Below are 27,611 nucleotides of genomic sequence, written 5' to 3' on the forward strand. Positions count from 1 at the left end.
TTGGCTAATGTGGACATTGCTGCTCTAAAAATTGGGGTGCAGGTGCCCCTTTGAATAACTACGTTTGTATCTTTGGGGTAAATACCTACTAGTGCAATTGCTGGGTCATAGGGGAGCTCTATTTTCAACTTTTTGAGGACCCTCGATACTGTTTTCCAGAGTGATTGTACCAGCTTGCGTTACTACCAACAGTGTTAAAGAGTGTTTTTTATGATCACCTACAAATCTTTTTTAAGGACCTGGGCCTGAAAGTGCTACAATTTCAGAATTTGAAGATTCTGTGTAAGAATAAAAATAGCTGATTCTAAGTTAAGGTTGCTTGCTGTCTTTTCTCATTTAGCCATTTCAAATCTGTCTTGTTTATGAAGACTCTCTTGCCCTTTGGTTATAAAGAATTACCAAAATCAGATAGAACCCTGGTCCAGTAGATGTATAGTGCTAGAATTTTGTCTACTTTCTGGAAAGCCATTCCTGGTTCAAGACTAGAAGGAAAGTTGATTTTGTTACTTACTCTACAGTAGCAGCCATAAAGCAGGGAGACAACAAAAGAGGGATGGGGTCCTAAGTTGAAAAGGAATCATAAGAATTGCAAAAATAGGGGCAGCCCGGGTGGCTCAGCAGTTTGGTGCTGCCTTCAGCCCAGGGCGTGATCCTGGAGACACGGGATTGAGTCCCACATCGGGCTCCCTGCATGGAGCCTGCTTCTCCCTTGCCTGTGTCTCTACCTCTCTCTCTGTGTGTGTCTCCATGAATAAATAAATAAAATCTTAAAAAAAAAAAAAAAAAAGAATGACCTCATTTTTGGTTAAAACTCAGTGATTCTGGGATGCCTGGGTGGCTCAGCAGTTGAGCATCTGCCTTCGGCTCAGGGTGTGATCCTGGAGTTCCAAGATCGAGTCCCACATCGGGCTCCCTGCATGGAGCCTGCTTCTCCCTCTGCCTGTGTCTCCGCCTCTCTCTCTGCATCTCTCTGTGTCACTCATGGATAAATAAAATCTTAAAAAAAAAAAAGAATTGCAAAAATATTTTGATATTATTCATATATCCAGCAACATTATAGCCAACAACGAATTTACAAGCTCTGGTATTTCGGCTGTTATTTTAACTGTTTTGCAAGGCATATGAGGCATGGCTTCTTTCTAAATTCTCAGTGATTCTTTTCATACCACTCCCCTTGAGATTCACTGTACTCACACACACTAGCCTTCTTTTTCTTGAACACACCAAACTCACTCCTGCATTGGTGTCTTTGTATGCATTTGACATTCCTGCTGCCTGGAACATTGTTCCCACAGATCTTCTTAATTTAATCTGGTCCCTTCTCATCATTCAGGGCTCGACTCCCATGTCACCTTCCCAGGGAGGCCTTTCCTGACTGCCCCATCTAAAACCTGTTATCCTGTTTTATATCCTTATGGAGATTATTACTATTTTAAATTCTAATTTAATGTTAATTTTCAGTCTTCCTCATTTGAACTGTTTAGGATCTTTTTTCTCTTTTTTTAAAGATTTTATTTATTTATTCATGAGAGAGACAGGGAGAGAGGCAGAGATATAGGCAGAGGGAGAAGTAGGCTCCCTGTGGGGAGCCCAATGCAGGACTGTATCCTGGGACCCCAGGATCATGCCTTGAGCCAAAGGCAGATGCTCAACCTTTGAGCCACCCCGGCATCCCAGTGTTAGGATCTTTTTGTTGTTGTTGTTCTGTAGTTTCGAACAGTGTGCTCCAGTATGAGTTTGCCTGAAAATTCCATATATTCAATCAGCTCTGGAAATTTTTCAGTTATCTCTTTAAATATCACATCTCCTCCGTATTCTTCTTCTTAAGCTTCTTATTCTCATTTTCCATTTCTATGGTATATTTTAATTGTTGTTAGCCCTTTGCCGGGTATTTTTCTCAGATCTGTGTCCCAGTTCACCAATTCTCTCTTTAACTTGGTCTGATCTCTGTGTAGCCAATCTATTGAGTTTCTAATCAATAGTGATTTTTCTATACCCCCTACCCCCACCTCACTGCTTGGTCACTGTTTTCTTCAGCATGTTCTTTTCTCTTGTTTTTATTCTTTCTTTTTGGCTTTAATAATAATAATTTTTTAAACATTCCAGTTTATTTTTTTTTTTAAGATTTTACTTATTTATTTATTCATGAGAGACACAGAAAGAGAGAGGCAGAGACATAGACAGAGGGAGAAACAGGCTTCATGCCAGGAGCCCAATGTGGGACTCGATCCCGGTACTCCAGGATCATGCCCTGAGCCAAAGGCAGATTACTCAACCACTGAGCCACCCAGGTGACCCAGGCTTTAATAATTTGAAACATGCTTTTATATTCTAGTTTATCAGATCATTCTCTTAAGTTTTTTCAGAGAGTCTTATCCTGCTATTTGTTGGATTTCCCAAGTCTTGTTTGCGATGGCTTATTTCTGTGTAAGTTTTTCTTTTGTGAATTTTCTATTGTGAGCTCATCTTCAACAGAGCTTTATTTATGGAAATCATGCCCCGATTGAGGGTGGGTCTCTTCAGAGTTTTGTATTTCTTCTGCCAAATGTCACAGCGTTATTGCAAGCCTGAAGCCACTTTTTGTGTTCAATTTATCCTTGGGGATTTTCAGACCATGTAATAGTACAATTCAAATTTCAAATTAACTTATGGAAAGACACGACCGATGGTTACAGATGATGAAAGCAGATGTTTTCTTCCTCTCAATTCAGAGCTTTCTTCCTGTCAGTGTGTGGCCTATAGGCTAATTTATTCCTAGTCCACTCTATCTTTTTGAGGGTCCTCACTTTATATTGGGGCTGTTTTAATTCCCTGTTTTCAGTTGGGTCCAACAGCAATAAACAGCCCCTTTTTCCAGGGCAACTGAAAAGGCCTGACCTCATTTACCATTGTACTTTCTAGTTCCCTTCAACATTTTTGACTCCTAAGGATCTTCCTTACTTTCTTGCTAGCTCAGCTGTGTAATTAAAAGGATATTGCTGTATTGTTACTATTTCTACGAGTTTTGGCAAAGAAGAATTTTTTTTTAATTTTTTTTAAATTTTATTTATTTATGATAGGCACACAGTGAGAGAGAGAGAAGCAGAGACATAGGCAGAGGGAGAAGCAGGCTCCATGCACCGGGAGCCCGACGTGGGATTCGATCCCGGGTCTCCAGGATCGCGCCCCGGGCCAAAGGCAGGCGCCAAACCGCTGCGCCACCCAGGGATCCCAGAAGAATTTTTAAAGTTACCAACCTAGCACTCTTGCCACAGAAACAGGACCCCTTCCCCCAGAATCTCTTGCTCATTGTTGTAGCTATAGCATCCAGCACAGTGCTGGAATGCAAGAGGAGCATTAGTACACATTTGTTTTTTGATTTGTGGAATTGGACATTTCGATTAGAAATTGTTTCTTTTCCCTGCAGGGAAACCAGAAGTGGCGCTCCAAATTCATTCACATCCAGCAGCCAAGATAGTGTCCTATGCTTTAACACCTGTGAACAATTTCAGTATTACTTTTTACTTTTAAGCTTTACAACTTTGGTGCTTTCCTATGGACATGAAGCTGCTGTTGCCAGTTACTAGCAGGGTTTTCCAACCTCACAAATTGGTGAATTAAAACCAACCCTGAGGAACCATGTACTGCCCAGTGTCTCTCTTTATGATGGTGCTTAGAAGGTTCTTATGCTGATTGACCTTTACAGTGGCTTAGCTGAGAACAGCAACTATAAGAGATGGAAATTGTTAAGGAAAGTGTTGTTAGTCCCAGTTTATGCTACCACAGAAGAGATGAGATGATTTCTTGCATATGGACAAAAGGTATACTGTTCATCCTTTTCTGTTGTAAAAATATTCTTTCCGGTTCAGTGTTGGCCTTGAATAGTTCTTCTTTGTGCCTGTGCTTTTCGTCTGGTGACCCTGTGTGCTCTATACCTCAGAGCTAGGCTGTGGAATCTGGGCTGAAGACACATACCTGTAATGAACGATGATGCTAATGGTCATTGCCACAGTCATTTCTGAGATGAGAGACCTCAGCATAAGAGCATGTGTTATTCACAGTTTCTTTCTTTCTTTCTTTTTTTTTTTTAGATTTTATTTATTTATTTTAAAGATTTTATTTATTTATTCATGAGAGAGAGAGAGGCAGAGAGATAGGCAGAGGGAGAAGCAGGCTCCTTATGGGGAGGCCGATGCAGGACTCAATCCCAGGACCCCAGAATCCCAACCTGAGCCAAAGGCAGACACTCAACCACTGAGCCACCCAGGCATCCCAAGGTTGCATTTTCATATCCTGATTTTCTGAAAAGCAGAATGGTGTTTCATCCCATTGTGGAATGTGGGACCTTCATTCATTCTTTCAACATTTATTGAGCACCTGCCCTGTACCAGCTGTGATCTGGAAGGGTGGCGGTGGGGGGACACAATGGGCAAACGGCGAAAACGGTCATTATCTCTGTCCTCATGGAGCTTTCAGTCTAGTGAAAGGTAATAAAGTAAATCATTCAGGTAAAACTACAACTAGAAAGAGAAAAATACATGATTCAGTGAGACCTTACTAGAGATAAGACCTAGGTGTTAGACATGAAGGTCCAGATAGCTTCTGTGACAAAGGTAAGCTTGAATGGAGATCACCAAGATGGTTAGACAATTATCAACCAGGGGAGAGGGATGGGGAAAACATTCTAGGAAAAGGAGATGGTACACACAAAGCCCTTTAACTAAAAGGAGATTGTTGAAGAAGTAGGTAGGGAAGTTAGGTAAGTGGGGACCAGATGGAGTAGCAAAGTGACGAGATCAGATTTGCATTTTGAAGATAGCTCCTTCTTAACATGTTTTCATTTGCACAAAACTGCATAGCCCCAAAATTCTAGAAACATAGAACCTGTCATAAAGAAACTGTGAGGGTGCCTGGGTGGCTCAGTCAGTAAAGTGTCTGCCTTCAGCTCACATGGTCGTCCCAGGGTCCTGGGATCAGAACCCTGCATTGGTTGGGGGTGAGGGGGTGGCTGGTGGTGGTGATTATGGTGTCTCTGCTCAGCGGGGAGCCTGCTTCCCCCTCTCCTTCTGCCCCTGCGCATGCGTGTGCATGCCCCCCCCCCCCTTTCTGTCAAATAAATAAAATCTTTGGGATGCCTGGGTGGTTCAGCGGTTGAGCATCTGCCTTCTGCTCAGGTCCTGGGATCAAGCCCTGCATCAGGCGCCCCGCTCAAGGAGGAACCTACTTCTCCCTCTCCTCTGCCATTCCCTCTGGCTTGTGCTCTCTGGCTTTCTCTATCTCTCTGTCAAATAAATTAAAAGAGAAAAGAAAAGACCACCTTTTAAGAAAAAAAGGGAGGAGTCCTGAGCATGTTGCTCCTCCTCACTGCCAAGTAGAAGATGAAGGATCCTCTTCCCAAAGTCATAGAGCTCCACAAGGCAGAGTCCTTATCTTTTCCTTCAAAGACAAAATGTTGACTTTGGTTTGGGGCTTTCAGTGGGTTTATTTAAGCAGCTGAAGAAGTATAATCTCAACCAAAGAAGCTGAAGCTTCCTAGTAAAAGCTCAGGCCCTAGGGCCAAACAAAAGAGATCAAAGCACTTGGTAGCTGTGTGACCTTAGACAAGTTACTCAGCCTCTCTTCGCCTCAATTCTCTGACACTACCCACTTCACAAGTTGCCTTCAGGTTAAGATTAAGGAATATATGTAAGGCGTTTATGTGCCTGGCACATAGCAGGTGCTCAGTACACATTAGCGATATCAATCACCCCAGGTTGAATAGCTGGTGTTTGGTTAAGCAAACTGTTATGTACCAAACCCTGCGCCCATACTGGAAATGGGGGTGGTTGGTGAGGAGTCAGAGCTCTTGCCCATAGGGAGAGCACAACTCATTCTTTGGTTCACTCTCTGGAGAGAGGGAGCGGGAAGGATATTTACTGCCCACGCTTCAAGACTTAGTCTGAACAATGTAATAGGTGTAAGGTGCTTGAAGATCCTTGGAAACAAGGCAGAGAATAATCATAATCATAAAACGTGCTGAGAACTTTTCATATTTTAACTTTATCCATTGCATTCCATCCGGTCGCTTTTTCTGTTCTTTGTGTGTCTGGAGCAACCCACATTGCCAGTGAACTTCACTCTTCTGAAATAGCTCTAAGTGAATGCAAAGTGCTGTTTAGGCAGTCTTTCTAGCCTGGCAATAATGGTTCACAGAGTGACATTGATATTAAGAGCTCAGAGAAGTTAAGTCACTTAACCAACGTCACATGGTTAATTAATAGACAATAGTATAGGAGCTGTGCTTTAGACCCAGATCTGCCTGGCTCTCAACCATACCTTCCTCACCATGGATCTTGAGCCACCGGAAGTCTCTGAGAGTCCTCCAGGTAAACCACAATTAGGCCCCCTGTACAGGGAAGGCTGGAAGAGCATTCGGCAGCATTTGCACACCTCTGTTCTTTGCTAGCTCTTTGAATAAGAGGAGACAAATTTCAGGAGCTCTTGTATTGACTCGAGGCTGCAGTGTGAGGGGGTGGGAGGTGGATAGGCTAATAAAGACTTGGGGTTGAAGGAGACATGAGAGAGTGTCTTTAACTCATCTGAGGGCCATTGTGTCCAGGTCCTGGTCCTCTGTAGTCCTACCAAACCCGAGAGAGCCAGGATCAAACCCTATGCTCTTGGATTTTCCTTTCATACCACCAGGCTTCTGGAGGAACTTACCTTGGGACTCCCACCTCACTTACCCCCCTGATCCTCCATTTCTTCCTTGCTAAATGTTCACGAGAGCCCACTTCTTGTCTTCCTATACTGCCCACTGCTTTCCTTCCTTCTGTGGCAGAGAATGACAGTTCCTATTACCATCACTGTCCCAGGCAACCTTCGAACTCTGTTAGGGGTGGGGAGGGCAGGGGAACAAGAGCAGGGGTTGATATTTACTGGGTAGAAAGCGTTTGAGGAGCACTGGATTAAATGATGCTTCTACAGTTCTGCTCTCCCTAGGAAAGTGGAGGCAAAGCAGGGAAAAAGAGCAGGGTCCTGTTTATAACAGGCTTCCTGTGCCGGGGGATGGAAAAGCCAAGAGAAAAGCTGACACCAGTAGGTCATGAGGATACCGCTTGTTTAGATTTCAAACGCGTTCCATTCCACGCCTCACTTAGGACTAGTTGGCTGTCCTGTGTTCAGAGTCTGGACCTCATCTGGTGAATTTTCCTGAGGCAGAAGTGTCACTGGATTCTTTCATGTGTTGGAGTGTAGGCAGCACAGCCTCTTTTAGAAACTATGTGGACACTTTGAACTGTGCTCTTGCAAGCCAGTGCCAGAAGAATGGCATTTCAGGGCCTGGTAAACTTGGGAGAAACTTTTTGATGTCTTTATGAAAGCAATGTTTTGCTCTGAAGTCAGGGAGGGTGTGTTCTAGCAAAAGAAGTGAGCACAGATCTGCTCTCTCCACATGCCAGGCCTCAGAGGAGCCCTCCGACCAGACAGCCCCCCACTAGGCCTTCCATGTTGCTTATAGTAGACATGGGAAGGCAGAGATGGGAAGACCTCTGTTGGTCGTGTTGTGAAACCCTCACTGTCAGAGCTTTCCAATGCCTTCCCAGTGTTTCCTTCTTCCTAAACCCCCTCACACAAGGCTGTCAGGCTCTTAAAGACCAGGAACCGCCTGAGCAACTGTGGCAGAGACCTGCCATGAGCCCAGGAGCAGGTCTCTAGCTGTGCCCTCTCCCTTGTCCTCTCCCTGTGACAACAGGTACCCGAGCTGACTCTGCCCAGCCTTAGCCCTGTAGATGGTTAGTGGAGTGCCTTGTTTATACCCTTGGCCAAGTAGTGTAGTGTAAAGCAAGGCCCAGAGAGGAGGAACTGACCATGTGACTTAAGTTTCCACTGGCAGGCCTCCGCCCGGATGTACGCTGTGGGCAGGGTCAGCCTGAGTAGCAGCAAATACAATACTGTGGTTTTAGTTTCTCTGCTGAACAGCCTCCCCCACTCCCCCTTTTAACTGTGAGCTTCTTGGGGATGGGGACAATGTCTTATTCATCTATCCCACGTACCCAACACAGTGCTTGGCACAAAGACAGTGTCTAGTAAATGGATGTGTCACTTGTTTAGAATAAAGAAATGTTGAAAGCCAGGTGGAGCACCCGACTTAACAGTCTCATCATATGTGGTGGGGCCCACAGTACATTTTGGGGCTGAAGTCCAGGTTGGCTGCGGGGATATCTCCTATCTTAAGTGTGAAATGTCAAAAAGCGTCTTCACCCCCATCCCCATCCACCAGGACTGTGAATAGAATTTGGCACACCTCAGGGTGGTTACTCAGCAGTGCCCTTTCTGGAACTGTCCTGACAAGGCACAGTGTGAATCCTAGGTCCAATCAAGATCATTAAGAGATCATTTGATAATCAGAAAATTATCTAGCAAATTGAAATTGGACGAGGTCACCTGAGGAGGTCACCCTTTTTCTTAAAGAGCAAAGAATTTTAGTGGCAAGTTGTCTTGGCCCTCTTCGGAGTCACACTGTAATTAACCTTGAACAGAGTGTGTTTTGAAGGACGGAGTGACTGAGTAGATGCTAATCCTAGGATATGTACTGCATTAATTGTTCCGGGAACTTTCACAAAAAGCCAATTTTATTTAAAACATACTGCTAATTACATGAGAACCATTGTCTTTTTACTGGCTGAGTGTAACACTGGAACATGAAGTGTTTCTGCTTGGACATAAAGAAAATGAGGCATCCATTTCCTGTCTGAGGAAAACTTTGCTCTTCATCAGTCAACTTTGTGTGCCGAAACCTCTTCCCCCTTTAATAAACCTTTGTTTTTTCTTCAGTCTGTTGTTGTGGTGGGTTCTTTCTAATTTTTTTTCCCTCATGGAATGAACAGACCATCTTGGTGGAGGGTGGCCAGATAACTGGGAAGAGGGGGATGGGAAGAAAAGTGGCATTTAAAAGCTATAATTTGGGGCAGCTCGGGTGGCTCAGCGGTTTGGCGCCGCCTTTGGCTGGGGTGTGGTCCTGGAGACCCGGGATCGAGTCCCATGTCAGACTCCCTGCATGGAGCCTGCTTCTCCCTCTGCCTGTGTCTCTGCCTCTCTCTCTCTCTCTCTCTCTCTCTGTGTCTCTCATAAATAAATAAATAAAATCTTAAAAGAAAAAATAAAATAAAATAAAAGCTATAATTTGGGGGCACCTGGGTGGCTCAGTGCTTGAGCATCTGCGTTTAGCTCAGGTCGTGATCCTGGGGTCCTGGGATCGAGTCCTACATTGGGCTCCCCACAGGGAGTCTGCTTTTCCCTCTGCCTATGTTTCTGCCTCTCTCTATGTGTCTCTCATAAATAAGTAAATAAATAAATAAACAAATAAATAAATAAAATATTTTTAAAAATACATAAAAGCTATAATTTCATATGCTTAAATGTTTTTTGATGATTATTCTTTTATTTTTTTAGGATAAGGAAACCTGTGTGGGCACCAACAATCAAAGCTACATTTGTGACACAGGACATTGCTGTGGACAGTCTCAGTGCTGCAACTACTACTATGAACTCTGGTGTAAGTCCTTGCCCGCCCCTCCCGGGGCCTCTGGTACCCCAAGGTCCTCCTGGTTACCATCTCTGCTCATTGGGAAGTGGTGGACTGGGCACATTTTCTCATTCTCCCAGGGGACAGTGTTGTGAGTGGAATCTGTTGCTGGGTTCCAGAAGAAATTCCTCTGTAGAGGCGAAGTGCTCTGGTGCTCTTCAGAAACCATTGGCTAAAGACTAAGGAATATGGTCTGTGCCTTCTGAAGAGGCCGTGGTTACCTGGTCTGCTGAGGAAGCTCCTGCCTGAGCTTCTCTGCAACATCCCCTCCAGTGTGTGCTGAGCAGTGACAACAACTCACATCCTTCTGTGGGCTAGCCCAGACACCCAGGCTTTGCCATCTCCATAAAGAGAGATTGTAGCAGCCAAGCTGCTGTGAATGCCAGGCTATAGGCTCTGTGGATAGCTGTAATGCTATTTCATTGTAAGAATCTTAAGGACTTTCCAGAATTCCCCATACAGCATCAAGGAGCTGCCTCTGTTTCTGGTTCCTTAAAGGGATCACCTTCTCCCTAGTTCCCTGCTCCCAGAGCCCTCTTGGAGCAAGAAGTCTAGGAGCCCTCTTGGAGCGAGGAAGTCCAGAGGTTTAGCTCCCTCTGTTTCCTTCCCACTTCTCAAGCTGAAATGTCTGTAGGTTTGCTTCTCCAGTGTATCTCCGCTGTTACGCTCAGCTAACTGCTATGGAAACAGTCCTCATCTCACCACTGGTTTGGTTGAGCCCATTGGCTTTGTACCTTCAGACTTGCACAAGGGTGGTGACATCGGGCACAATCGCTAGGGAGCCAGCCAGGTTCAAGGAGTTCACTAACGTGCTTGGTATTTCAGTCTTCTTGAAGCTAGGATGAGACACTGCAGGATGCTGGACAGAGAATGGGAAGACAGGAGAGTCCTTAGGGCAGAGGTGAGCAGCACTGCGCTGGTTCTCACAAGCGTCTGTAGAGAGAGAAATGGTAGCTCATTTCCCCAGATAGTTCTAAGCCCTCATCACTCCCTCCATTTGGAAACAAACTGGGCTCATTTGTCAAAGCGTGCCTTTTCTGCCACCGTCACCCTGTCCTTTCTCCCCTTCTTCTCTCTGATCTCCCCACTCCCCCCACATTGGTGATGTGGTCAGAAGGCAGTGAGGAGGGCTGTTGTTTGGTATGGAAAGTAAATTAGACTCTTGGCTCGGCAGTGTCTCCCTCTGCATGTAAAGGTATCTTGTAGCCATTAGGAGTGGTTCCTCCAAATAGGACCTCTCCTCACCCTTATCCTTCCCTTTTGAGAACTGAGGACTGGCTTATCTGCCTTTCTGAGGAATCCCAGGGGTAGTCCAGTGCACGGTCCCTTCACCAGGAGAGGACAAAGCTTGGGACATCTGCACCAGTCCTCTGAGAATATAAGCAACGGCGAAGGACGATCCAGGATTGTTGCTATTTTAGAAGGGGTGGGGCCGAGGGACTTACTAGAGGACACAAAGTGCCAAGCAGGTGAACAGACTGTTTAAATGTTTTAAAATGAAGATAACCACAGGGCTCCAATTCTCCCTCCCACCTCTTGTTAAAACAAAAGTCGAAGCTTGGCTGCCAAAAAGCCACAGAGCTGCAGTTTGTTTTTCCGGGGCCCGGCCCAGGCGGCATCAGTTGCGGATGACCTCGTCTCAGATTGACAGAGCCTCCTGGGCTTTTGGCGGAGCAGTCTCAGTAGCCACCAGAATTGGGTCACTGTCGCCCGGCTGAGGGGGTGGGGCAATGGGGACAGGGAGACCAGGGCAGAGAGGCGGCCTGGGAAGCGGTACTTCACCCCAAGGGCTTAAAGAAAGCCATGGGAGAAGCTTTTTTTTTTTTTTTTTTTTTTTTTTTTTAAGATTTTATTTATTTGTTCATGAGAGTCACAGAGAGAGAGGCAGAAACATAGGCAGAGGGAGAAGCAGGCTCCCTGCGGGGAGCCTGATGTGGGACTGGATCCCAGGACCCTGGGATCACGACGTGAGCCAAAGGCAGACGCTCAACCACTGAGCCACCCAGGCACCCTGAGTGGCTAATTCTCTCTCCAGTTATGGTCAGTGGGGGGAAAGGAGGAGGCCAGAGACAAGAGTCTGGATGGGGATGAAAGACTCGCCATCCTATGAGTTGGCCCATGCTTTCCAAGTTCTGGAGGGATGGAGATTATAAAAGCAAAACTGTCCTCCTTGGTGCCTGGAAATGGCTTCTCTGTCAAGAGAGGCCCATTGAGTGTTCCACCCCCCTCAGAATTCTTTGGTTTTCCTCCTCATCAGGGTCCTCTGCCTGATGTGTGGCTAGGAGGGAAGATGAGTGTTGGGATGAGCCCCTTTGGTTCATATCAAAACTGAATTTTTGGTCGCTTTGAACCCTATTCCCTCTACTCACCTCTAAACTTTGCCTGACATGTGAAAATAATGGGCTTTGGGTTACTCTTTTTGTCTCTTTCCTTTGGAAGGAAAAAAAGTCTCAGCCAGGAAATCCTTGGCAGAGTTTCTGTCAGACAGAGAACATCTTTCTTTTTTTTTTTTTTTTTTTTTAAGATTTTATTTATTTATTCATGAGAGACACAGAGAGAGAGAGAGAGAGAGAGGGGCAGAGACACAGGCAGAGAGAGAAGCAGGCTCCATGCAGGGAGCCTGACATGGGACTCGATCCTGGGCGTCCAGGGTCATACCCTGGGCTGAAGGTGGCGCCAAACCGCTGGGCCATCGGGGCTGCCCAGACAGAGAACCTCTTTAACCACAGTTGCCTACAGAGAAGGCCTCAGGGAAAAAAAAAGCAAAAAACACCATTTCTACGAACCCTTTCACCTCAATGGAGGTGAAGACTGATACACGTGCGCACACACACACGCACACTACATACCTCACTTACACAAACTCCCTTTCTCCATGTCTTTGCAGTTATAACTGAAACCAGTGGTCGTTACTGGGCCTGCGTCAGGTGGGAAACAAAGGTCCTGTTTTACCACTGAGGCTGTCAGAACTGGTCATCATCATTACTATTATCCCACGCATTTTTTGGCACTTGTACTTTAACTCATTATTCAATCATTTATTCATTCAGTAAAACCCTTATTCGAGTGGTTCCCCAAATTTGGCAAGCTTCCGAATTTCCTGGAGGGCTTATTAAAATACAGGTATCTGAGTCCTACTCCCAGTTTTTGTTGTTGTTTTTTAATTCAATAGGTCTGAGGTGGACCTGAGAATTTGCAGTTCTAAGAAACTGCTACTTGAGGCTGTGACCTCTTCTGTGTTAGAAACTGTAGAGAAGCAGAATCCTTGCCATCAACAGGGTCTCTCCTAGCAGAGAGAGGAGATAAGACAGGAGGTCCACTAGTAAGACAAAGTAGAGAGTGGAATGTGTGTGCCAGGACTGCTGTGGATTTTCAGAAGGACAGTTTGCGTTGGCTAGGCAGGATTCAGGCAGACTGCATGGAAGAGGTGGCATTTGAGGTGGACCCTAGAAGGCAGATAGGATTTAACACATGAAGAAGGGTAGAATGATTTCTCAGGCAGAGGAACACCAGAGGCCAGGGATGGGAAAGAACAGAGAATGCATGACGTCATTGACCTTTCCCCTGAGGCCGTGAGGCTTGTCTGGGAAGGAATGGGAGATGAGCGTGCTAATGTGCACAAAATTCTACTACATGCGAGACACTAAGGTCTTTACTCACATTGTTGCCTTTCACCCCAAGAACAAACCTGCTAGGTTCTCATGTCACCCCTATGTTCTCATGTGTCGGGACCAGGGGTTTGAAGTAAGTGCTCAGCTGGATGCAGCTGACTGGTAGGGTCAGTGGTCCTCACTCCAGAGCAACCCCCTCCAGAACTCTGGTGTGCTGGACTGGAGGGGTGATGGGCCCAGGTCATGGAGGGTCTCAAATATGCATGTTTCATCCACCTGAGGATGCCCTTCACGGGAGAGGTAGAGCAAAGAAAAAAGCCAAGATTGAGAGAGGCCACCAACATGCTCAGGGCCAAAGATCCTGAACTGACATTTCCCGATTCTCATCCCAGGACTGTTGCCACTCACCAGCCTCCAAAGTCCAGGGAGAGGCCAGAGCTGGGAATTTCTGCTCCTGAGATAATTTGAGGGACCTTCACTTGGGCATCGGTTTTCTCTTGTTTGGGCTTTAGTTGGAGAAAGGGAGTGTTTCTGGGCAGTGGAATTTCCCCTGAGGTGATATGAAACAGACTGTTAACAAATTCATTTAAGACTGCGCAGCTTGTTTTTACCTGCTTTTTCTTTTTAGTTTATGTTAAGATGTTTGATCGTTGTTGAGCTGCTCGTGACAAAAGCCCGTGCCATCTGCCACCCTTAGCACAGTGGAGAGTGGAAAGCTGGGGCCTTCTTCCAAGCCCTCGATTGGACCCCTGCTCCTAGAGGTGCTGGCTTCTGGACAAAAACAGGTTGATCAGTGGCACTTGGGCTGGTTTTCCAATGAGTTCAGCTAAGCACAGAATCTAGAAGCAGACTTTGGACTTGTTCTTCACCCTTGCTTTTTTATGGAGTATTTGGGGGGGCAGGATTAAAAGAGAAATGGAAAGAAAATCCTTCCCATCTGCGGTCACTTTTGTAATGACAGCCGTAAATAACAATCTAGAGAACTTATATGCCAGGCATGGTTCTGAATATTAACTCATTTCACAATGACTGGTAAGGTGGAAACCATTATTTTCCCCATTTTACAGATGAGGGAAGTAAAAACAAAATGACCAAGATCACAAAGCTAAGAAATGGTTTTATGAGCTGTGACTTGAACCCAGGCTACTGTCTCTTTTCTTTTTGGAACTGCAGTCATGTTTCTAGGAAACTTTTCCAGTCTTTCAGATGAATTTGTAAGCCTTCTGAGGTCTTCTTTTCCCCATATCAGGCCTTTTCCACAGTGGCAGTGGTAGGAGCTCCTGCTGAGAGCTAAAAGGGACCAGGGAGGTCACCCACCATCCTGTGGGGTAGAATTTACAGTGTGCTTTGGCTTCCTAATGAGGAATTTCCTGCCCAGTTGGGGAGTGGTGTTTTCCCAAGTTTATAGTGAACTCAGGGCACATGACTCAGTTCCTACATTGGACTGTGATTGTTTTCCAAAACATGTTTTCTATTTTGCTTAGCATGACAAATGCTCCCCACCATGAGATCACAGCTTTCAAAATTGTCATTGAGAAGTGTAATCTTTGGGTAGGTGTGTGTTTGGGGAGGAGGACAAGCTTTTGTGTGTCTGTTTCATTAGGTTTTTCTTTTAAAATTTAGTTCCTTGTTTGTGAAATCTGGTGAAAAGATCAAAAGTTTGTACAACTCCTTAGAGACTAGTCTGGATATTCTCCCTTTTAAACTTGGTGGGACATTGCTTCACTAAAGTGGCTCCCAAATGAGTCCATTTTGTGAGGGCCAGACTAAAGAATGCCTTCTGCCTTCCCACATTAACTCCATCAAGGAGGACCAGCTCATTAAGGGTCTTTTCTGGGCCTGTACTAAACTCTATTTTGCCACTAGACCCATTCTACTTCCAAGTTAGCTTTCTCTCAGTTTTGATCCACACAAATAATCTTTTGTCATACTGTATTAGAAATGAAGAAATTAGGGGCACCTGGCTGGCTCAAGCGGAAGAGCATGCGACTCTTGATCGCAGGGTTGTGAGTTTGAGCCCCACCTTGGGTGTAGAGATTAAATAATGTGAATAAATAAATGAAAACAACAATAACAAAAAGGAATTAGAACTCAGTTTGATACTTAATAACATCAACAGTGTAAATATAACATCATATAACTGGTACATAGTAGGGAGACTTTTTCTTCCCATGGTACTATGTTGAAAGAAGTAGGGTAGTAGAGTTTCAATGAACACATGAGTTGTCTGGTGTTCTCTTAGATATGACTAAAGCAGTTTTGCCAAGGACATGTATTACAGCTGTCTCATTTTTTCCCTAGTCTCCTTTTGCCCTGCCTAGTTTTTTCCTTAAAAAAATAAAATAAAATAAATAAAATAAATAAAAATTTTAAAAAGCTCTCTTTTTCTATTATAATTCCAGTTCAGTGGATCTCAGACTTTTTTCTGGATCAAGGATTCCCTTAAGAATCTGATGAATGCTTAAATCTTTTTCTCTAGAAAAGCCTATAAAGATACTGCATCAATCAAGATAGGCTATAAGTCTCCAACCAAGTGGCCTTAAACAGGTTTACTTCTCACACTACATGTCCATCATGGGTTGGAGGGGAGTTTGGTTTCCACTTCATCATCCTGAAGCCAGACTATCCCTGATGTCACTATCTGAAATGTTGCCAACCGTCATGGCAGAAGGAGGACTAAAGGAAGGAAAGTCTTATAGAAATAAGAGATGTCCTGGCCTCTAATGGACAGAAATTACTTCTAAACCATATTCACTAGTTCGAACCAGTCCCAAAGCCTTGCCCAGTCATAAGGGGGCCACGAAGTTCAAGCCTACCCAAATGCCCAGAAGGGGAAAACCAGAAATATGTGGCCAACATATGAAAATCAGTATCTGAGATTTTTCTTATTAAAAGCATGTGTTAAAAAAAATAAAGTCTTGCCTGGCTGGCCCAGTTGATAGAGCAATGCGACTCTCCGTGATGGGATTGTGAGTTTGAGCCCCACACTGAGGGTGGAGTTTACCTAAAAACACAAAGAAAAACAACAACAAAACATTAAAAAATAAAATCATGTTATAAAATGAGAAATATTGCCCCTAGATCATTTATATGGCAACATAAAGGTTAAATGTTCGTTTACCTTTAGGTAAGAAACTACTGAAAAAATGACTTGGGAGGTAAACTAGTCGAGTTAGATGCAATTATCTCATGGGAGAATGTACTTTTATTTATTTTTATTTTTTTAAGATTTTATTTATTTATCCATAGACGCAGAGAGAGAGGCAGAGACACAGGCAGAGGGAGAAGCAGGCTCCATGCAGGCAGCCCGAAGTGGGACTCGATCCCTGGTCTCCAGGATCACACCCCAGGCTGCAGGGGGCGCCAAACCGCTGCGTCACCCGGGCTGCCTGGGAGAATGTACTTTTAGAATTAGAACACAGTACTGAAGTATAAAGGATTGTGAGATAATGATGCTGGGCAAGTGAGAGAAATGCAGGTAATATGGAAGAGTGATTAGCCCAGAAACTCTTAGTTCTCTGAAATACGTCTAGAGCCGGACCCTTGAGCAGAAGGCACTCTGCTTGTTTGTGCTGCCTCCCTCTCTCTAGTGCAGCCCCCCCCCCCCCAAGGAGGCTGGCGCTGAGGATGTTATAGGACAACATCAGGGAGCCACTTGGCTCCCAATGCTCTTTTCTGGCCTTACCCCCACTTCTCAGGGCTCCTGTGACAGTATTTATCTAGTCTTGAGTCAACCAGCAGCAGGTTGCTTAAGTGAACTTAAGCAAATGTCAGCTTTGAATCTGGGAAGGACCACAAGGGAGACTTCTGACTTCAACTTATGTATATGTTTTCTGGTTACATCTTACTATTTTTTTTCAAGGTTTTATTTTTAGATAACCTCTATACCTTACATGGGTCTCAAACCCACAACGCTGAGATCTAGCGCTCTACTGACTGAGCTGGCCAGCTACGAGGGTTTTATTGCCTGCTGATGGGATAAAGGGTAGAAATCCGCCGCCTGTTGTCCTCTGCCCATTCTCTTTTTGTCAGGCCTCAGCAGAAAGTTCCCCTGAACACTGACAAGTTCCACTGAACACCTAACATGCTGAAAGCAGTTAACTTAACTGCTTTCAGCATATTAGGTGTCATATGGTGGTGCTGCCAGCCTGCCAGGGCCAGGCGGCCTTACTGCCCTCCCTTCTTACTCTGTGGGGGTGGTTTTGTGGGGTGATTCAGTGAGAACACCTTTAGGGGACAAAAAGCTGTTGCCTGAGACCACACCCTAAAGATCAGTGCGATCTTTTCGAATATTGTATTCTGGTACAAATAGAAAAGTCAGAGGTGTATTAATATACATGTTTACTTGGGGGAAAGTTTGTTTTGGTTTTGTTTGGTTTTAAATAAGCTTTACACCCAATGTGGGGCTTAAAGTCAACGCCAAAGTTAAGAGTCAGGTATTCTACCGACTGAGCCAGCCAGGAGCCCTGGGGTTGTTTTTTTTTTTTTTTTTTTTTTTTTTTGAATGATCTTAACTCATTCTGGCAAGAGATACATGTGGGAATACTTAAATACTTAAATTCTAAACACAAAAGTATAATTACAAAGCAGGTGATAACAAAATACATGTAGCCTTGGTAATGGAAAAAAATTAAAGTTATTCAGAAATAGCAAATGAACGATCACCTAGTCTCAATAACAATTTTTTTTTGTTTGTTTTAGATTTTATTTACTTGGGGGGCGGGGAGAGAGAGCCAGCACGTGAGCACAAGCTGGGGGAGGGGCAGAGGCAAAGGGTAAGTGGACCCTGTGCTGAGCAGGGAGCTTGCCACAGGCTCCATCCCAGGAACCTGGGATCATGACCTGAGCTGAAGGTAGATGCTCAACCAACTGAGCTAGGTGTGTCCCAATAACAAATCACCTTAAAATTATTCCTCAGATAAATATTTTTCCTCAGAAAAAAATATTCTTTTTATTTCAAAGAAGTACATGTTCGTCTTAGAAAGCTTGGAAATGCAGATAAGCAAAAAACAAGAGATCTAGTACCAGAAATAACCTCATGATGAACTTTCTAACCATCCTTCTAGATATTCATATATACTTTTTTAAAAAAGATTTTATTTATTTATTCATGAGAGACACAGAGAGAGAGAGGCAGAGACACAGGCAGAGGGAGAATCAGGCTCCTCACAGGGAGCCTCACACAGGACTTGATCCTGGGACCAGGATCATGCCCTGAGCTAAAGGCAGACGCTCAACCAATTGAGCCACCCAGGCATCCCTATATACTTTCTTTTTGAAGGAAAAAAATTAGGATCAGATTTTATACTGTTCTGTAATTTGCTTTTTTCATTTATTTTTTTTATTTTTAAGATTTATTTATTTATTCAGAGAGAGAGGCAGAGACACAGGCAGAGGGAGAGGCAGGCTCCATGCAGGGAGCCCGACGTGGGACTCGATCCTGGGTCTCCAGGATCACACCCCGGGCTGTAGATGGCACTAAACTGCTGCGCCACTGGGGCTGCCTTGCTTTTTTCATTTAATATTAGAAACATATTTATTTTTTTAAAGATTTTATTTATTGAGAGACACAGAGAGAGAGAGAGATTGGCAGAGACACAGGCAGAGGGAGAAGCAGGCTCCATGCAGGGAACCCCATGTGGGACTCAATCCCAGGACTCCAGGACCACGCCCTGAGCTGAAGGCAGGCGCTAAACCACTGAGCTGCCCAGGGATCCCCTAGAAACATCTTTATATGTCAGAAGTAGTAATCTGTGAATATTTTTAAATGATTCATGTTATTTCATTTTATGAATACATTCTCAGAGAAATTTAAAAACCTCTCCAGAAATTAATTTTTTTTTTAGTAATCTCTACTCCCAATGTGGGGCTCGAACTCACAACCCCCAAAACAAGAGTTGTATGCTACAATGACTGAGCCAGCCAGATGCTCCCATCCTCTTAAGTTCTTTAAATAAAAGCTAGAAAAAAAAGTAAAATTAGTCACAGGTATTTTAAGTTTACTTTGTTTCCAGTTTTATAATGTGAAGGCAAAAATTGGAATTTCTCATAATCCCACCACTTAGAGGTATGTCACTCCTTTTGTGTTTTCCTTCTAGTCTCTTTCCTCCCATATGTATGTATATGTATTTTTTTAAAAGCAAAATTGCTCATTGATTATAAAAAGCTTTTTAAAAAAGGGTTTCTGCTTACAATTGAAGATTGGAGAGGGGGTGTCTTATATGGGGGTTTGTCAGGATTCTCTGAATATGATCCAAGAACACTGTGGGAAACGAGAAGAAGGAATCCTCCTGAAGAAGGAGGACTGTAGGCCTTCTCCTCTGTCCCCTTATACCTATCCCTCTCTGGAGCAAGGAGGAAGGAGGGGAGGCTGCTGATGGCCTTGAGTCTAATGTAATCACAGGCCAAAGGGAGGTGGGAGTGTTATTTGCAACTGTAGGAGATGGAATTATACCAGATTATATCAAGAGCAGGGGAAGTCATTTATGCTCTCTAGGGAAGAGATGGACCTGAGGCAATTAGAATTTTTCCCCCTGCAACTTTAGTGACTCTTGTATTACACCAGTGTATCTGGTAGAGAAAAGCCCATGATCTGTTTGGTGATATCAAGAGAACCCTAAGAATTCCTTTGTTGGGTGGCCCGTCTGCGGGGCCTCCCAGTTGCCAACCTGCTGGGATTTTGAGGGGCTCTTTGCTTTTGGTGAGCAACCTGGTATAGCAGCAGGAAGGAGGCTGGGAACCAGTCTTAATGTCTTGAGCAGAGCTTGGGGGTTGAGAGGGGGAGACAGGTGAGAAGAAAGCCAGAATCACTTTCTCTGAGATCCCTTAAGAGAGGACGAATACATAGTCCTTAAAAGGTCAGCATATGTAATGTCCACCAAGCCCAAAACACAGGACCAGTGGTGCTGGAGAGTTGCCTTCTGCCCCCTCCCACCCCATCTTTCATTCTGGCACAGACATTTATAGAAATTGAACACAGATTCCAAATGGAAATTCACCAGGTGAGGCAGGCAGTGTCAGCTTCGACCAGGTGGGCGCCGGCCAGGGACTTCCCTGCTGGGAAAGCTGTTCCTCTGGCTGGTGTTCACCACGCATGTGTGCCTCTCTGCCTTGCCTCCCTGCCCCCAGGGTTCTGGCTGGTGTGGACCATCATCATCATCCTGAGCTGCTGCTGTGTGTGCCACCACCGCCGAGCCAAGCATCGCCTTCAGGCCCAGCAGCGGCAGCATGAGATCAACCTGATTGCCTACCGAGAAGCCCACAATTACTCAGCGCTGCCATTTTATTTCAGTACGTACACCAAAAGCCCCCAAACTCCACCCTTCTGAGCCCAGGACACAAACTGTGGGCCCCTGTAGGCCCCCTTGCCCAGCACAGTGCAGAGTCTCTCTCGCAGGTATGGGAATAGGGGGGTGCTCACCATTAGCACAGAGGAGCAGGTGCTGTGCCCTGAAGCCACTGGGTCATTCCAAATCCACATGGGCCTATTTTCTTAAGGCAGGTAGTCAGATAGTCAGATGGTGTATGATGCAAGTGAATCAAGACTTAGATTTCTGTGGCCTGAAATCCTCCCATTTTGCTTAGTACCCTGTGATATCCCTGAGGCTGCCATGAAAGGGGCAGGGGTGTGTGCGGGGTGACATTGGGATGTCCTGAGAACCAAGAAACTGCGTGACTCACCGGACACTCACCTAACTTCTCTGGGGGTTCCTTACAAGTGACCCTGTAAGAGTCCAGGGAGGCCCAGCTTGTCCAAAGCCATTCTACAGTGTGTTCTACAGAACAAAGTGGTCATGGGTATGGAATTCCACATCTAGAAGTGTCAAGTGTTTAGCACAGTGCTTGGCATATAGTAAGTGCTCAGTAAATGCTAGCAGTTACTGTTTTAACCAAACCATCTGTGCCTTGAGATACTCAGCACATTCAAAAGATAACTTACCTGGCATGTTGGTAATAAGCCTTGTTTGGCAGGCCCCTCACCCTTCACTGGTAACCCACCTGCTCCCAATCTGAGTCAAGATGAGGTTCGGTTTGTCTTTCCAGACCACCTCCGTCCACACTAGAGGGAGGGACAACACGGATTTCTAATCTCCCAGAAAAAGGCCCTTTTCATGGTCCATACATCTGGGATGGTGGGGGACAAGAAAAACGTAGTCAGGAAGTCTTAAATTAGGGTCCCTGACACTGAGGCCTATGGGACGCAGACGAAGGACACAGTCTGAACAAGAAACCTGAGACCCGGGGGCATGTGGAAACAGAAACGCTGTGGGCAGAAATGATCTCTTGGCCGTCCACCCCTTGACTCCAGACAGGCAGAAGATCTTGCCTGTGAAGCAGGTTTAGGGGCTCTCAGATTTCAAGAAGCTAGATTAGGTCACTCCCAGGCTGTCCTTTTTTTCCACAAAACTGCCCCACCCCTCTGCCCTGCTGACAAGCAGGAGCTGTAGTTGTCGCTCAGTGGGTATGCCCAGGGTGGGAAGAGGCATATGTTGAGTGCAAGCTCTGCACTCTGTCCTAGAACAATTGCCAGTGCAGTAATTTCTCCTCCCTGCCTCCCCATTTTAGGGTTTTTGCCAAACTATTTACTACCTCCTTATGAGGAAGTGGTGAACCGACCTCCGACTCCTCCCCCACCGTACAGTGCCTTCCAGCTCCAGCAGCAGCAGCTGCCTGCACCTTGTGGTCCTACGGGCGGCAGCCCCCCAGGCGCCGACCCCCCCAGGGGCCCCCAGGGCGCGCAGAGCAGCCCCTTGTCTGGGCCCAGCAGAAGCAGCACGAGACCCCCAAGCATCGCTGACCCTGAGCCCTCCGACGTGCCCACTGGCACAGCAGCCACCAAAGCCCTCGGGATGGAGCCCAGTGGCTCTGTGGCCGGCCTGGGGGAGCTGGACCCTGGGGCCTTCCTGGACAAAGATTCCGACTGTAAGGAGGAGCTGCTGAGAGACTACAGCTCCGAGCAGGGCAGCGCCCTCCCCGATAGCAAAGACAAGACGCCTGGCAGACACCGCCGCTTCACGGGTGACTCGGGCATTGAGGTGTGTGTGTGCAACCGGGGCCACCATGACGATGACCTCAAGGAGTTCCACACGCTCATTGACGACGCTCTGGATGGACCCCTGGACTTCTGTGACAGCTGCCACGTGCGGCCCCCGGGCGACGAGGAGGAAGGGCTCTGTCAGCCCTCCGAGGAGCAGGCCCGAGAGCCCGGGCACCCCCACCTGCCACGGCCCCCCGCCTGCCTGCTGCTGAACACCATCAATGAGCAGGACTCCCCAAACTCGCAGAGCAGCAGCTCTCCCAGCTAGAGCAGGCCCTGCCTGTACCTGAGAACTTGGCAGAGCAACCAGGGTAGGGGAGTCCCCTGAGAGAAGCATTAAATGACTTTCAGAGAAAGTGGTACAGCCACTTCCTTCTTCGTTCCCCTCCCCACCGCCCGCTCCTGCATTTTCCTCCATCTCCAGGTACAGCTTGGGGAGTGGATGCCTCTCCGCCCACAGGAGCACAGTGTCGTGGAGGGCTGAGAAGTTGGTTCGTTCTGTGACTCATTCCTCATCCCCGACCCTGTCCCCTTTCTTCTCTTTGCAAGTCATGTCTCACTTACCCACTTGGGTCAGAGAGATGTGTGTTTCAGAAGCCCCCAAGGAGGGGGCTGAGACTGTGCCCTGAGGTGACTCTTGGTGGTGGAGTGGGTCTGTGCCCTGGTGTTCGTTTCAGAGAACTTTGCTGTGTCTCGGTCTGGGAGGGGTGGCAGGTCTCAGCCCTGGGTAAAGAAGGAAGCCCACGGCGCCCCAGGGATCATTACCCCTTGCTGCCAGTGTCTGTCTGCAGAGCCAGAACTGGGCTAGCCCTGGGAGATGATGAGGGCTGACAGGCAGTTCTGAGGTTGGTAGGAGGCTTACTGCTCTCTCAGATTCCAGGTGACAGGGTTGATGTACCACCGTGCATCCCTGAAGGGCCCTTCCCAGTGGGTTCTGGCTGGCCATAGCCCGGCTCAGTATGGAACATTCTCTCACCTTCTTTGGGGTTTCTCTTTAAACAGCAACAACAGCAGCAACAAAAGCAAGCTGAATGCAAGAACTTTACCAGCGGGCAGGCAAGAATTCTGTTCTGGGAAGGGGAAGTTTGTGGCTCTGTCCCAAATTGACCTTCAAAGAACCTGGCTGCCATTGAGCTAGGAGGAGGTGTTTTGTGTGCAGGCATGGGCCTGGGTGGGTGGCAGGGTGGGAGTCAGGGGCTGTCTCTGGAACTTCTGTGGGAGCACAGGAGAACCTAGGCCATGGAGGTGGATCTGGTGCAGCTTGCTGCATCTCTGCCCTCTGGTCTGTGCCTATAGGTGACCAGGGTCTTCCCCAACCCAAACACACAGCCCTCAGGCCCTTGTGTCTCACTGTTCCATATGAACAAAGGGGGCTACAGGTCCTAAGAGAGGGCAGCCCCATAGCCTGGCTTTTACACAGTATTTTCTCTTGATTCTGAATAAGTTCTTCTGTTGTGTTGTTTTTGTCTTTATTTTTAAACTGACCACTTGGAAGAAATGGCTTGGTTATCTGTGGCTTTCAAGCCCTTTCCCCTGCCTTATCTGCAGCCCCCTTTGTGAGTGGGGTGGCTAACTTTTGTAGCCTATGTAAACAGCCCAAGTGGCCCAGGTAGGAGGGTGAAGGCAGTGGTCTGGAAGGACTGCAGGATCCTTATTACTGTAGTTTGGCTTCAGATAACCAGTTGAGCTTTGATAGGAATAACCTGATGGAGAAAGCAAACAGCTAAAACTCACATTCCCTGTCCAGTGCTGTTCATATGAAGAGTTTGGTTCTTCCCCCATTCTTGAACGATGATATTCACATTAGGCATTGAGGTTACAGTAAGAAAGGAGAAAAAATATATATATATGTACAAAAAATAGACAAATCCAAGGCTGTGAGGTGAACGAACGAATGTCTGCGTTTGGAGTCCACAAAACCAAAATCCATGTTGAACAAAGTGAAGTCTGTGTACAATGACTTTTTGGATAGCCTGTGTGTGTGTGTGTGTGTGTGTGTGTGTGTGTGTGTGTGTGTGTGTGTGTTGTGTGAGCCCCTAGCCCTGTTTTCCTGTGAATATACTTTGAATGGCAGCCATTGTGCTCACATCAACCACACTTTGGAGCAGATATGGCCCTCTCAAGGTAATTTATTTTACACATTTACTGTTTACTGAACAAATGTCTGACTGTGTACTCGAGTGTATCCAGCAGCATTGTGATGGCAGCCCCCCATCCCCATCCCCCAATCCCCCCACATCTGCCAGATATAACTGTGCTCGATGTAGAGGCTTTTCTCTACCCATCACTGCAATTTGCACATTGCTCCGTGGACACTCGGAGGCCTGTGTTCTGTTCCCTATAAGTGGAAACGTGCTCTGAACCTGTCTGCATCCCTTGGCTCCTCCTGGCCCTCAGTATCAGCCCCAGGGGGTGTTCAAAACCACTCAGCACGGAAGGCAAAGGTGGGATTTCAGGTAGAAGCTTGATTGGATCTTCAGTGATGAGCTTGGACTAGCTGTGGCCCAGACGTTGTCCCTGCCCGGAATGGCCAGGAGAGTTTGGCAGACACCGCAGTGCCATAGGGCTTACCTCTCTCTGCCGAGGTCCGGCGTATGCAAGCAAGCAAGCCTGTGTGGGACAAGAGTGGGCGGGAGTGTGTCAGCAGCCCTCAGATGCCTTTCCTTCCACTATTTTTTTTTTTAAATAAAATCCCAAACAACTCACTGAAGTCTCAAAGGAGATGAAATTTTACCAAAATGAATCCTACTTCAGTTAACTGATCAAATGGATGAATTCTGGCCCTCCCAAGTTTCCTTCCCCAGCTGGAGCAGGGCACTGGTCTGCGTGTTAACTGTTGGGTTCACTGCAGCGTCCTGCCCTATAGGCTTGAGAAGAAGACCGCAGCCACTGGAGCCAGGCCTGATTCCAGCCATCACAGTCTGGCCCCTGCCCATGGGCTCTCCTGCTGGGAGAGAGGTACAAAAGGGAGCTGAAAGGACTCGGTAGGGGGCTAGGGAGATTTGACTGAATCTGGTTTTCCAGGTGAAGGAGGAGGAAGGGGTTGGTCTGGTTGAGGGTTTGGTGCTACAGTCGGAAGATTTGCAAATGCTAACACATTCCTGTGTGAGGCACATCACCATTTGTCAGTTATTGTGAATATGTGTATTTTAAGCAATAAGATTCAGCTGGTCAGACTTTTCTGGGCAGTCTCGGTGACGCATTTCCTGTGCTGTGATTGTTCTGAAGACAGAGTGGCTCTAACCACTGTGAGAAGCCCAAATAAAATTGATCCCAAAAATGCAGTTGTTCTTTTTTCTTGCAGCACCTTGTTTCTTCTCCCCCCTCCCTCAGACTTCAGGGGTCATACCCCAAGATTCCCAACCACAAGCACTTTTCCCTTCACACAGGCTGTGAAAAGGCACCTAGCAGTTGAGGACAGGCCCCTGGCCCAGTGGAGACCACGGGGCCAAGGGCAAGGTGGGTGATGCTCCTGCTGAGGCCACGCTTTGTCTGGAGGAGTTTTCTCCAAACCCTCTCTCTGTCAAGGGTATATTTCTGAAGTCTGGAATACTTTGTAAAGTCCCACAAACAGGTTAAAAATCAGACGCAAAAAAGGTAGAAATGAATTCTGTTAGATACCTGGAAGCTAAAATGGCATTTGGAGAAAGCAAGCACCCTGTGAGATCTCTTAATGACGTGATAAAGCTCCCCCCCCCCCCCCCCCGCCAGGCTGGCTCAGTCAGTAGAGCATGGGACTCTTGATCTCAGGTTTGTGAGTTTGAGCTCTCACATTGGCTGTAGAGGTTACTTAAAAATAATAAAAAATCTTTAGGAAAAAAAATGTGATAGAAACTGGATCGGCCCTGGAATTTGATGCACAAAACATGTATTATTGAGCCTCCTACTTTGTGCCCAACACTGTACCGGGTGGTGGGGAGAATGCAAAAGAAAGAAGACAAGACCCTTGCCTCTGAAGTCAAGTTATAGGCATGAAGACAAAACATCCACGTGAAATAGTTAACAATGGGGGGGGGGGGGGAGAGTGCCTGGGTGGCTCAGTAGGTTAAGCATCTGTCTTCAGCTCAGGTCATGATCTCAGGGTTCTGGGATTGAGCCCCTCATGGGGAGGGTGTCTCTTCTCAGTAGGGAGTTTGCTTCTCCCTCTCCCTCTGGCACTCCCCCGGTTTGTGCTCTCTCGCTCACTCTCTCTCAAATAAATAGAATCAAATAAATAAAATCTTAAAAATATATATGCTTAACCCCTGCCCCCCAAAAGAAAACCCAATAGGAGATAGAGTAAGATGAAGTGAATGGTACAGATTTAGGGAATCAGGCAACCACATGTGGGGGCTTGTATGAGGTCTTACATAACAGGCAGGGACCTGAGAATGGTTTTTAGGTCTTGTGGGACGCCACTGGTGTGCCAGCTTCTGCCATTGTGGGCCAATCATTCTTTCCTAAGACTCACTATTCTTTTCCCCCACTGCATAGGACTGTCCTCTTAGAACTTTGAGTCCACTGTAAATCCCTGCTCTAAGGGAAGGAATAGCCTTCTACCTCTGCCCAGGAAGGGGAACACTGCCACCCAGCACAACCTCTTGGATGGCCTGCAGGTGGGCAAAGCAACACAATGTGCACATCTTGGAAGCTTCCCAGAGGGCGTTCCTGCTTCCCCAAGTGGAATGCTCCCTAACGGGCCAGCAGGGGATGCTGACAGTATTGCCTTCTCTACTCCCTGGCCTAACCCTGCAGTCTACACTCTTACCTGAAAGCCCAGGCCCCACCCCCATCTTTGCCCCTTGGCCAGAGGACACAGTTCTGGCCCCTCAGTGACACTAGTGAGATGGTTGCTGCCTGGTTCCTTCTAAACCATTGGGTTCCTCCAAGAGGAACCCATAAGCTCAGAGGAACCATTAACATCTAGAGACAGATTTGTTCTAAAATCCTGGGAAATTGGGCAGCCCCGGTGGCTCAGTGGTTTAGCGCTACCTTCAGTCCAGGATGTGAATTTGGAGACCCGGGATCGAGTCCCATGTCAGGCTCCTTGCATGGAGTCTGCTTCTCCCTCTGCCTCTCTCTCTGTCTGTCTCTCATGAATAAATAAAATATTTTAAAAATAAAAAAAAAATAAAACCCTGGGAAATGACTAGGGATTACATCATTCCTGCCTTCATTAATCTAATGTCTGAATGGCACAGAAATAACCAGTTCAGTTCTTGCATGCTGGAGGCTGTACATGTATGTCTGATGCCTAGGTCTGTAGAGCAGACCTCACTGCACTGCTGGCAGCACCCCAGGTTCCTGGGTCACTGAGTTCCTCATTTTCTATTGCCCCAGGCAACTAAGTGCAGGTGGGAATGATATCAATGCTCGGAAACACATAAAGGTAGCTTTGATGAGCAAGAATTTCAAGAAACTCTCTATTCTTCAATTTCCTCCC

General features: G+C 46.5%; 1 protein-coding gene across 3 annotated transcripts in view; it reads left to right on the forward strand.

The window, feature by feature from the left end:
* WBP1L (WW domain binding protein 1 like) overlaps positions 1-25,469 on the forward strand; it is a 67,162-nt gene extending 41,693 nt beyond the window's left edge. For all 3 annotated transcript variants that reach the window (XM_025992971.2, XM_072739877.1, XM_025992979.2), the window contains exons 2-4: positions 9,409-9,511; positions 20,281-20,442; positions 21,718-25,469. In XM_025992971.2, the coding sequence (XP_025848756.1) occupies positions 9,409-9,511; positions 20,281-20,442; positions 21,718-22,457 (1,005 nt within the window). In that variant the 3' untranslated portion in view covers positions 22,458-25,469. The remainder of the gene's footprint in view (positions 1-9,408; positions 9,512-20,280; positions 20,443-21,717) is intronic.
* Positions 25,470-27,611: the final 2,142 nt, after the last annotated feature.

This window comes from Vulpes vulpes, chromosome 15 (assembly GCF_048418805.1).
Source record: "Vulpes vulpes isolate BD-2025 chromosome 15, VulVul3, whole genome shotgun sequence".
Classification (NCBI taxonomy): Eukaryota; Metazoa; Chordata; class Mammalia; order Carnivora; family Canidae; genus Vulpes; species Vulpes vulpes.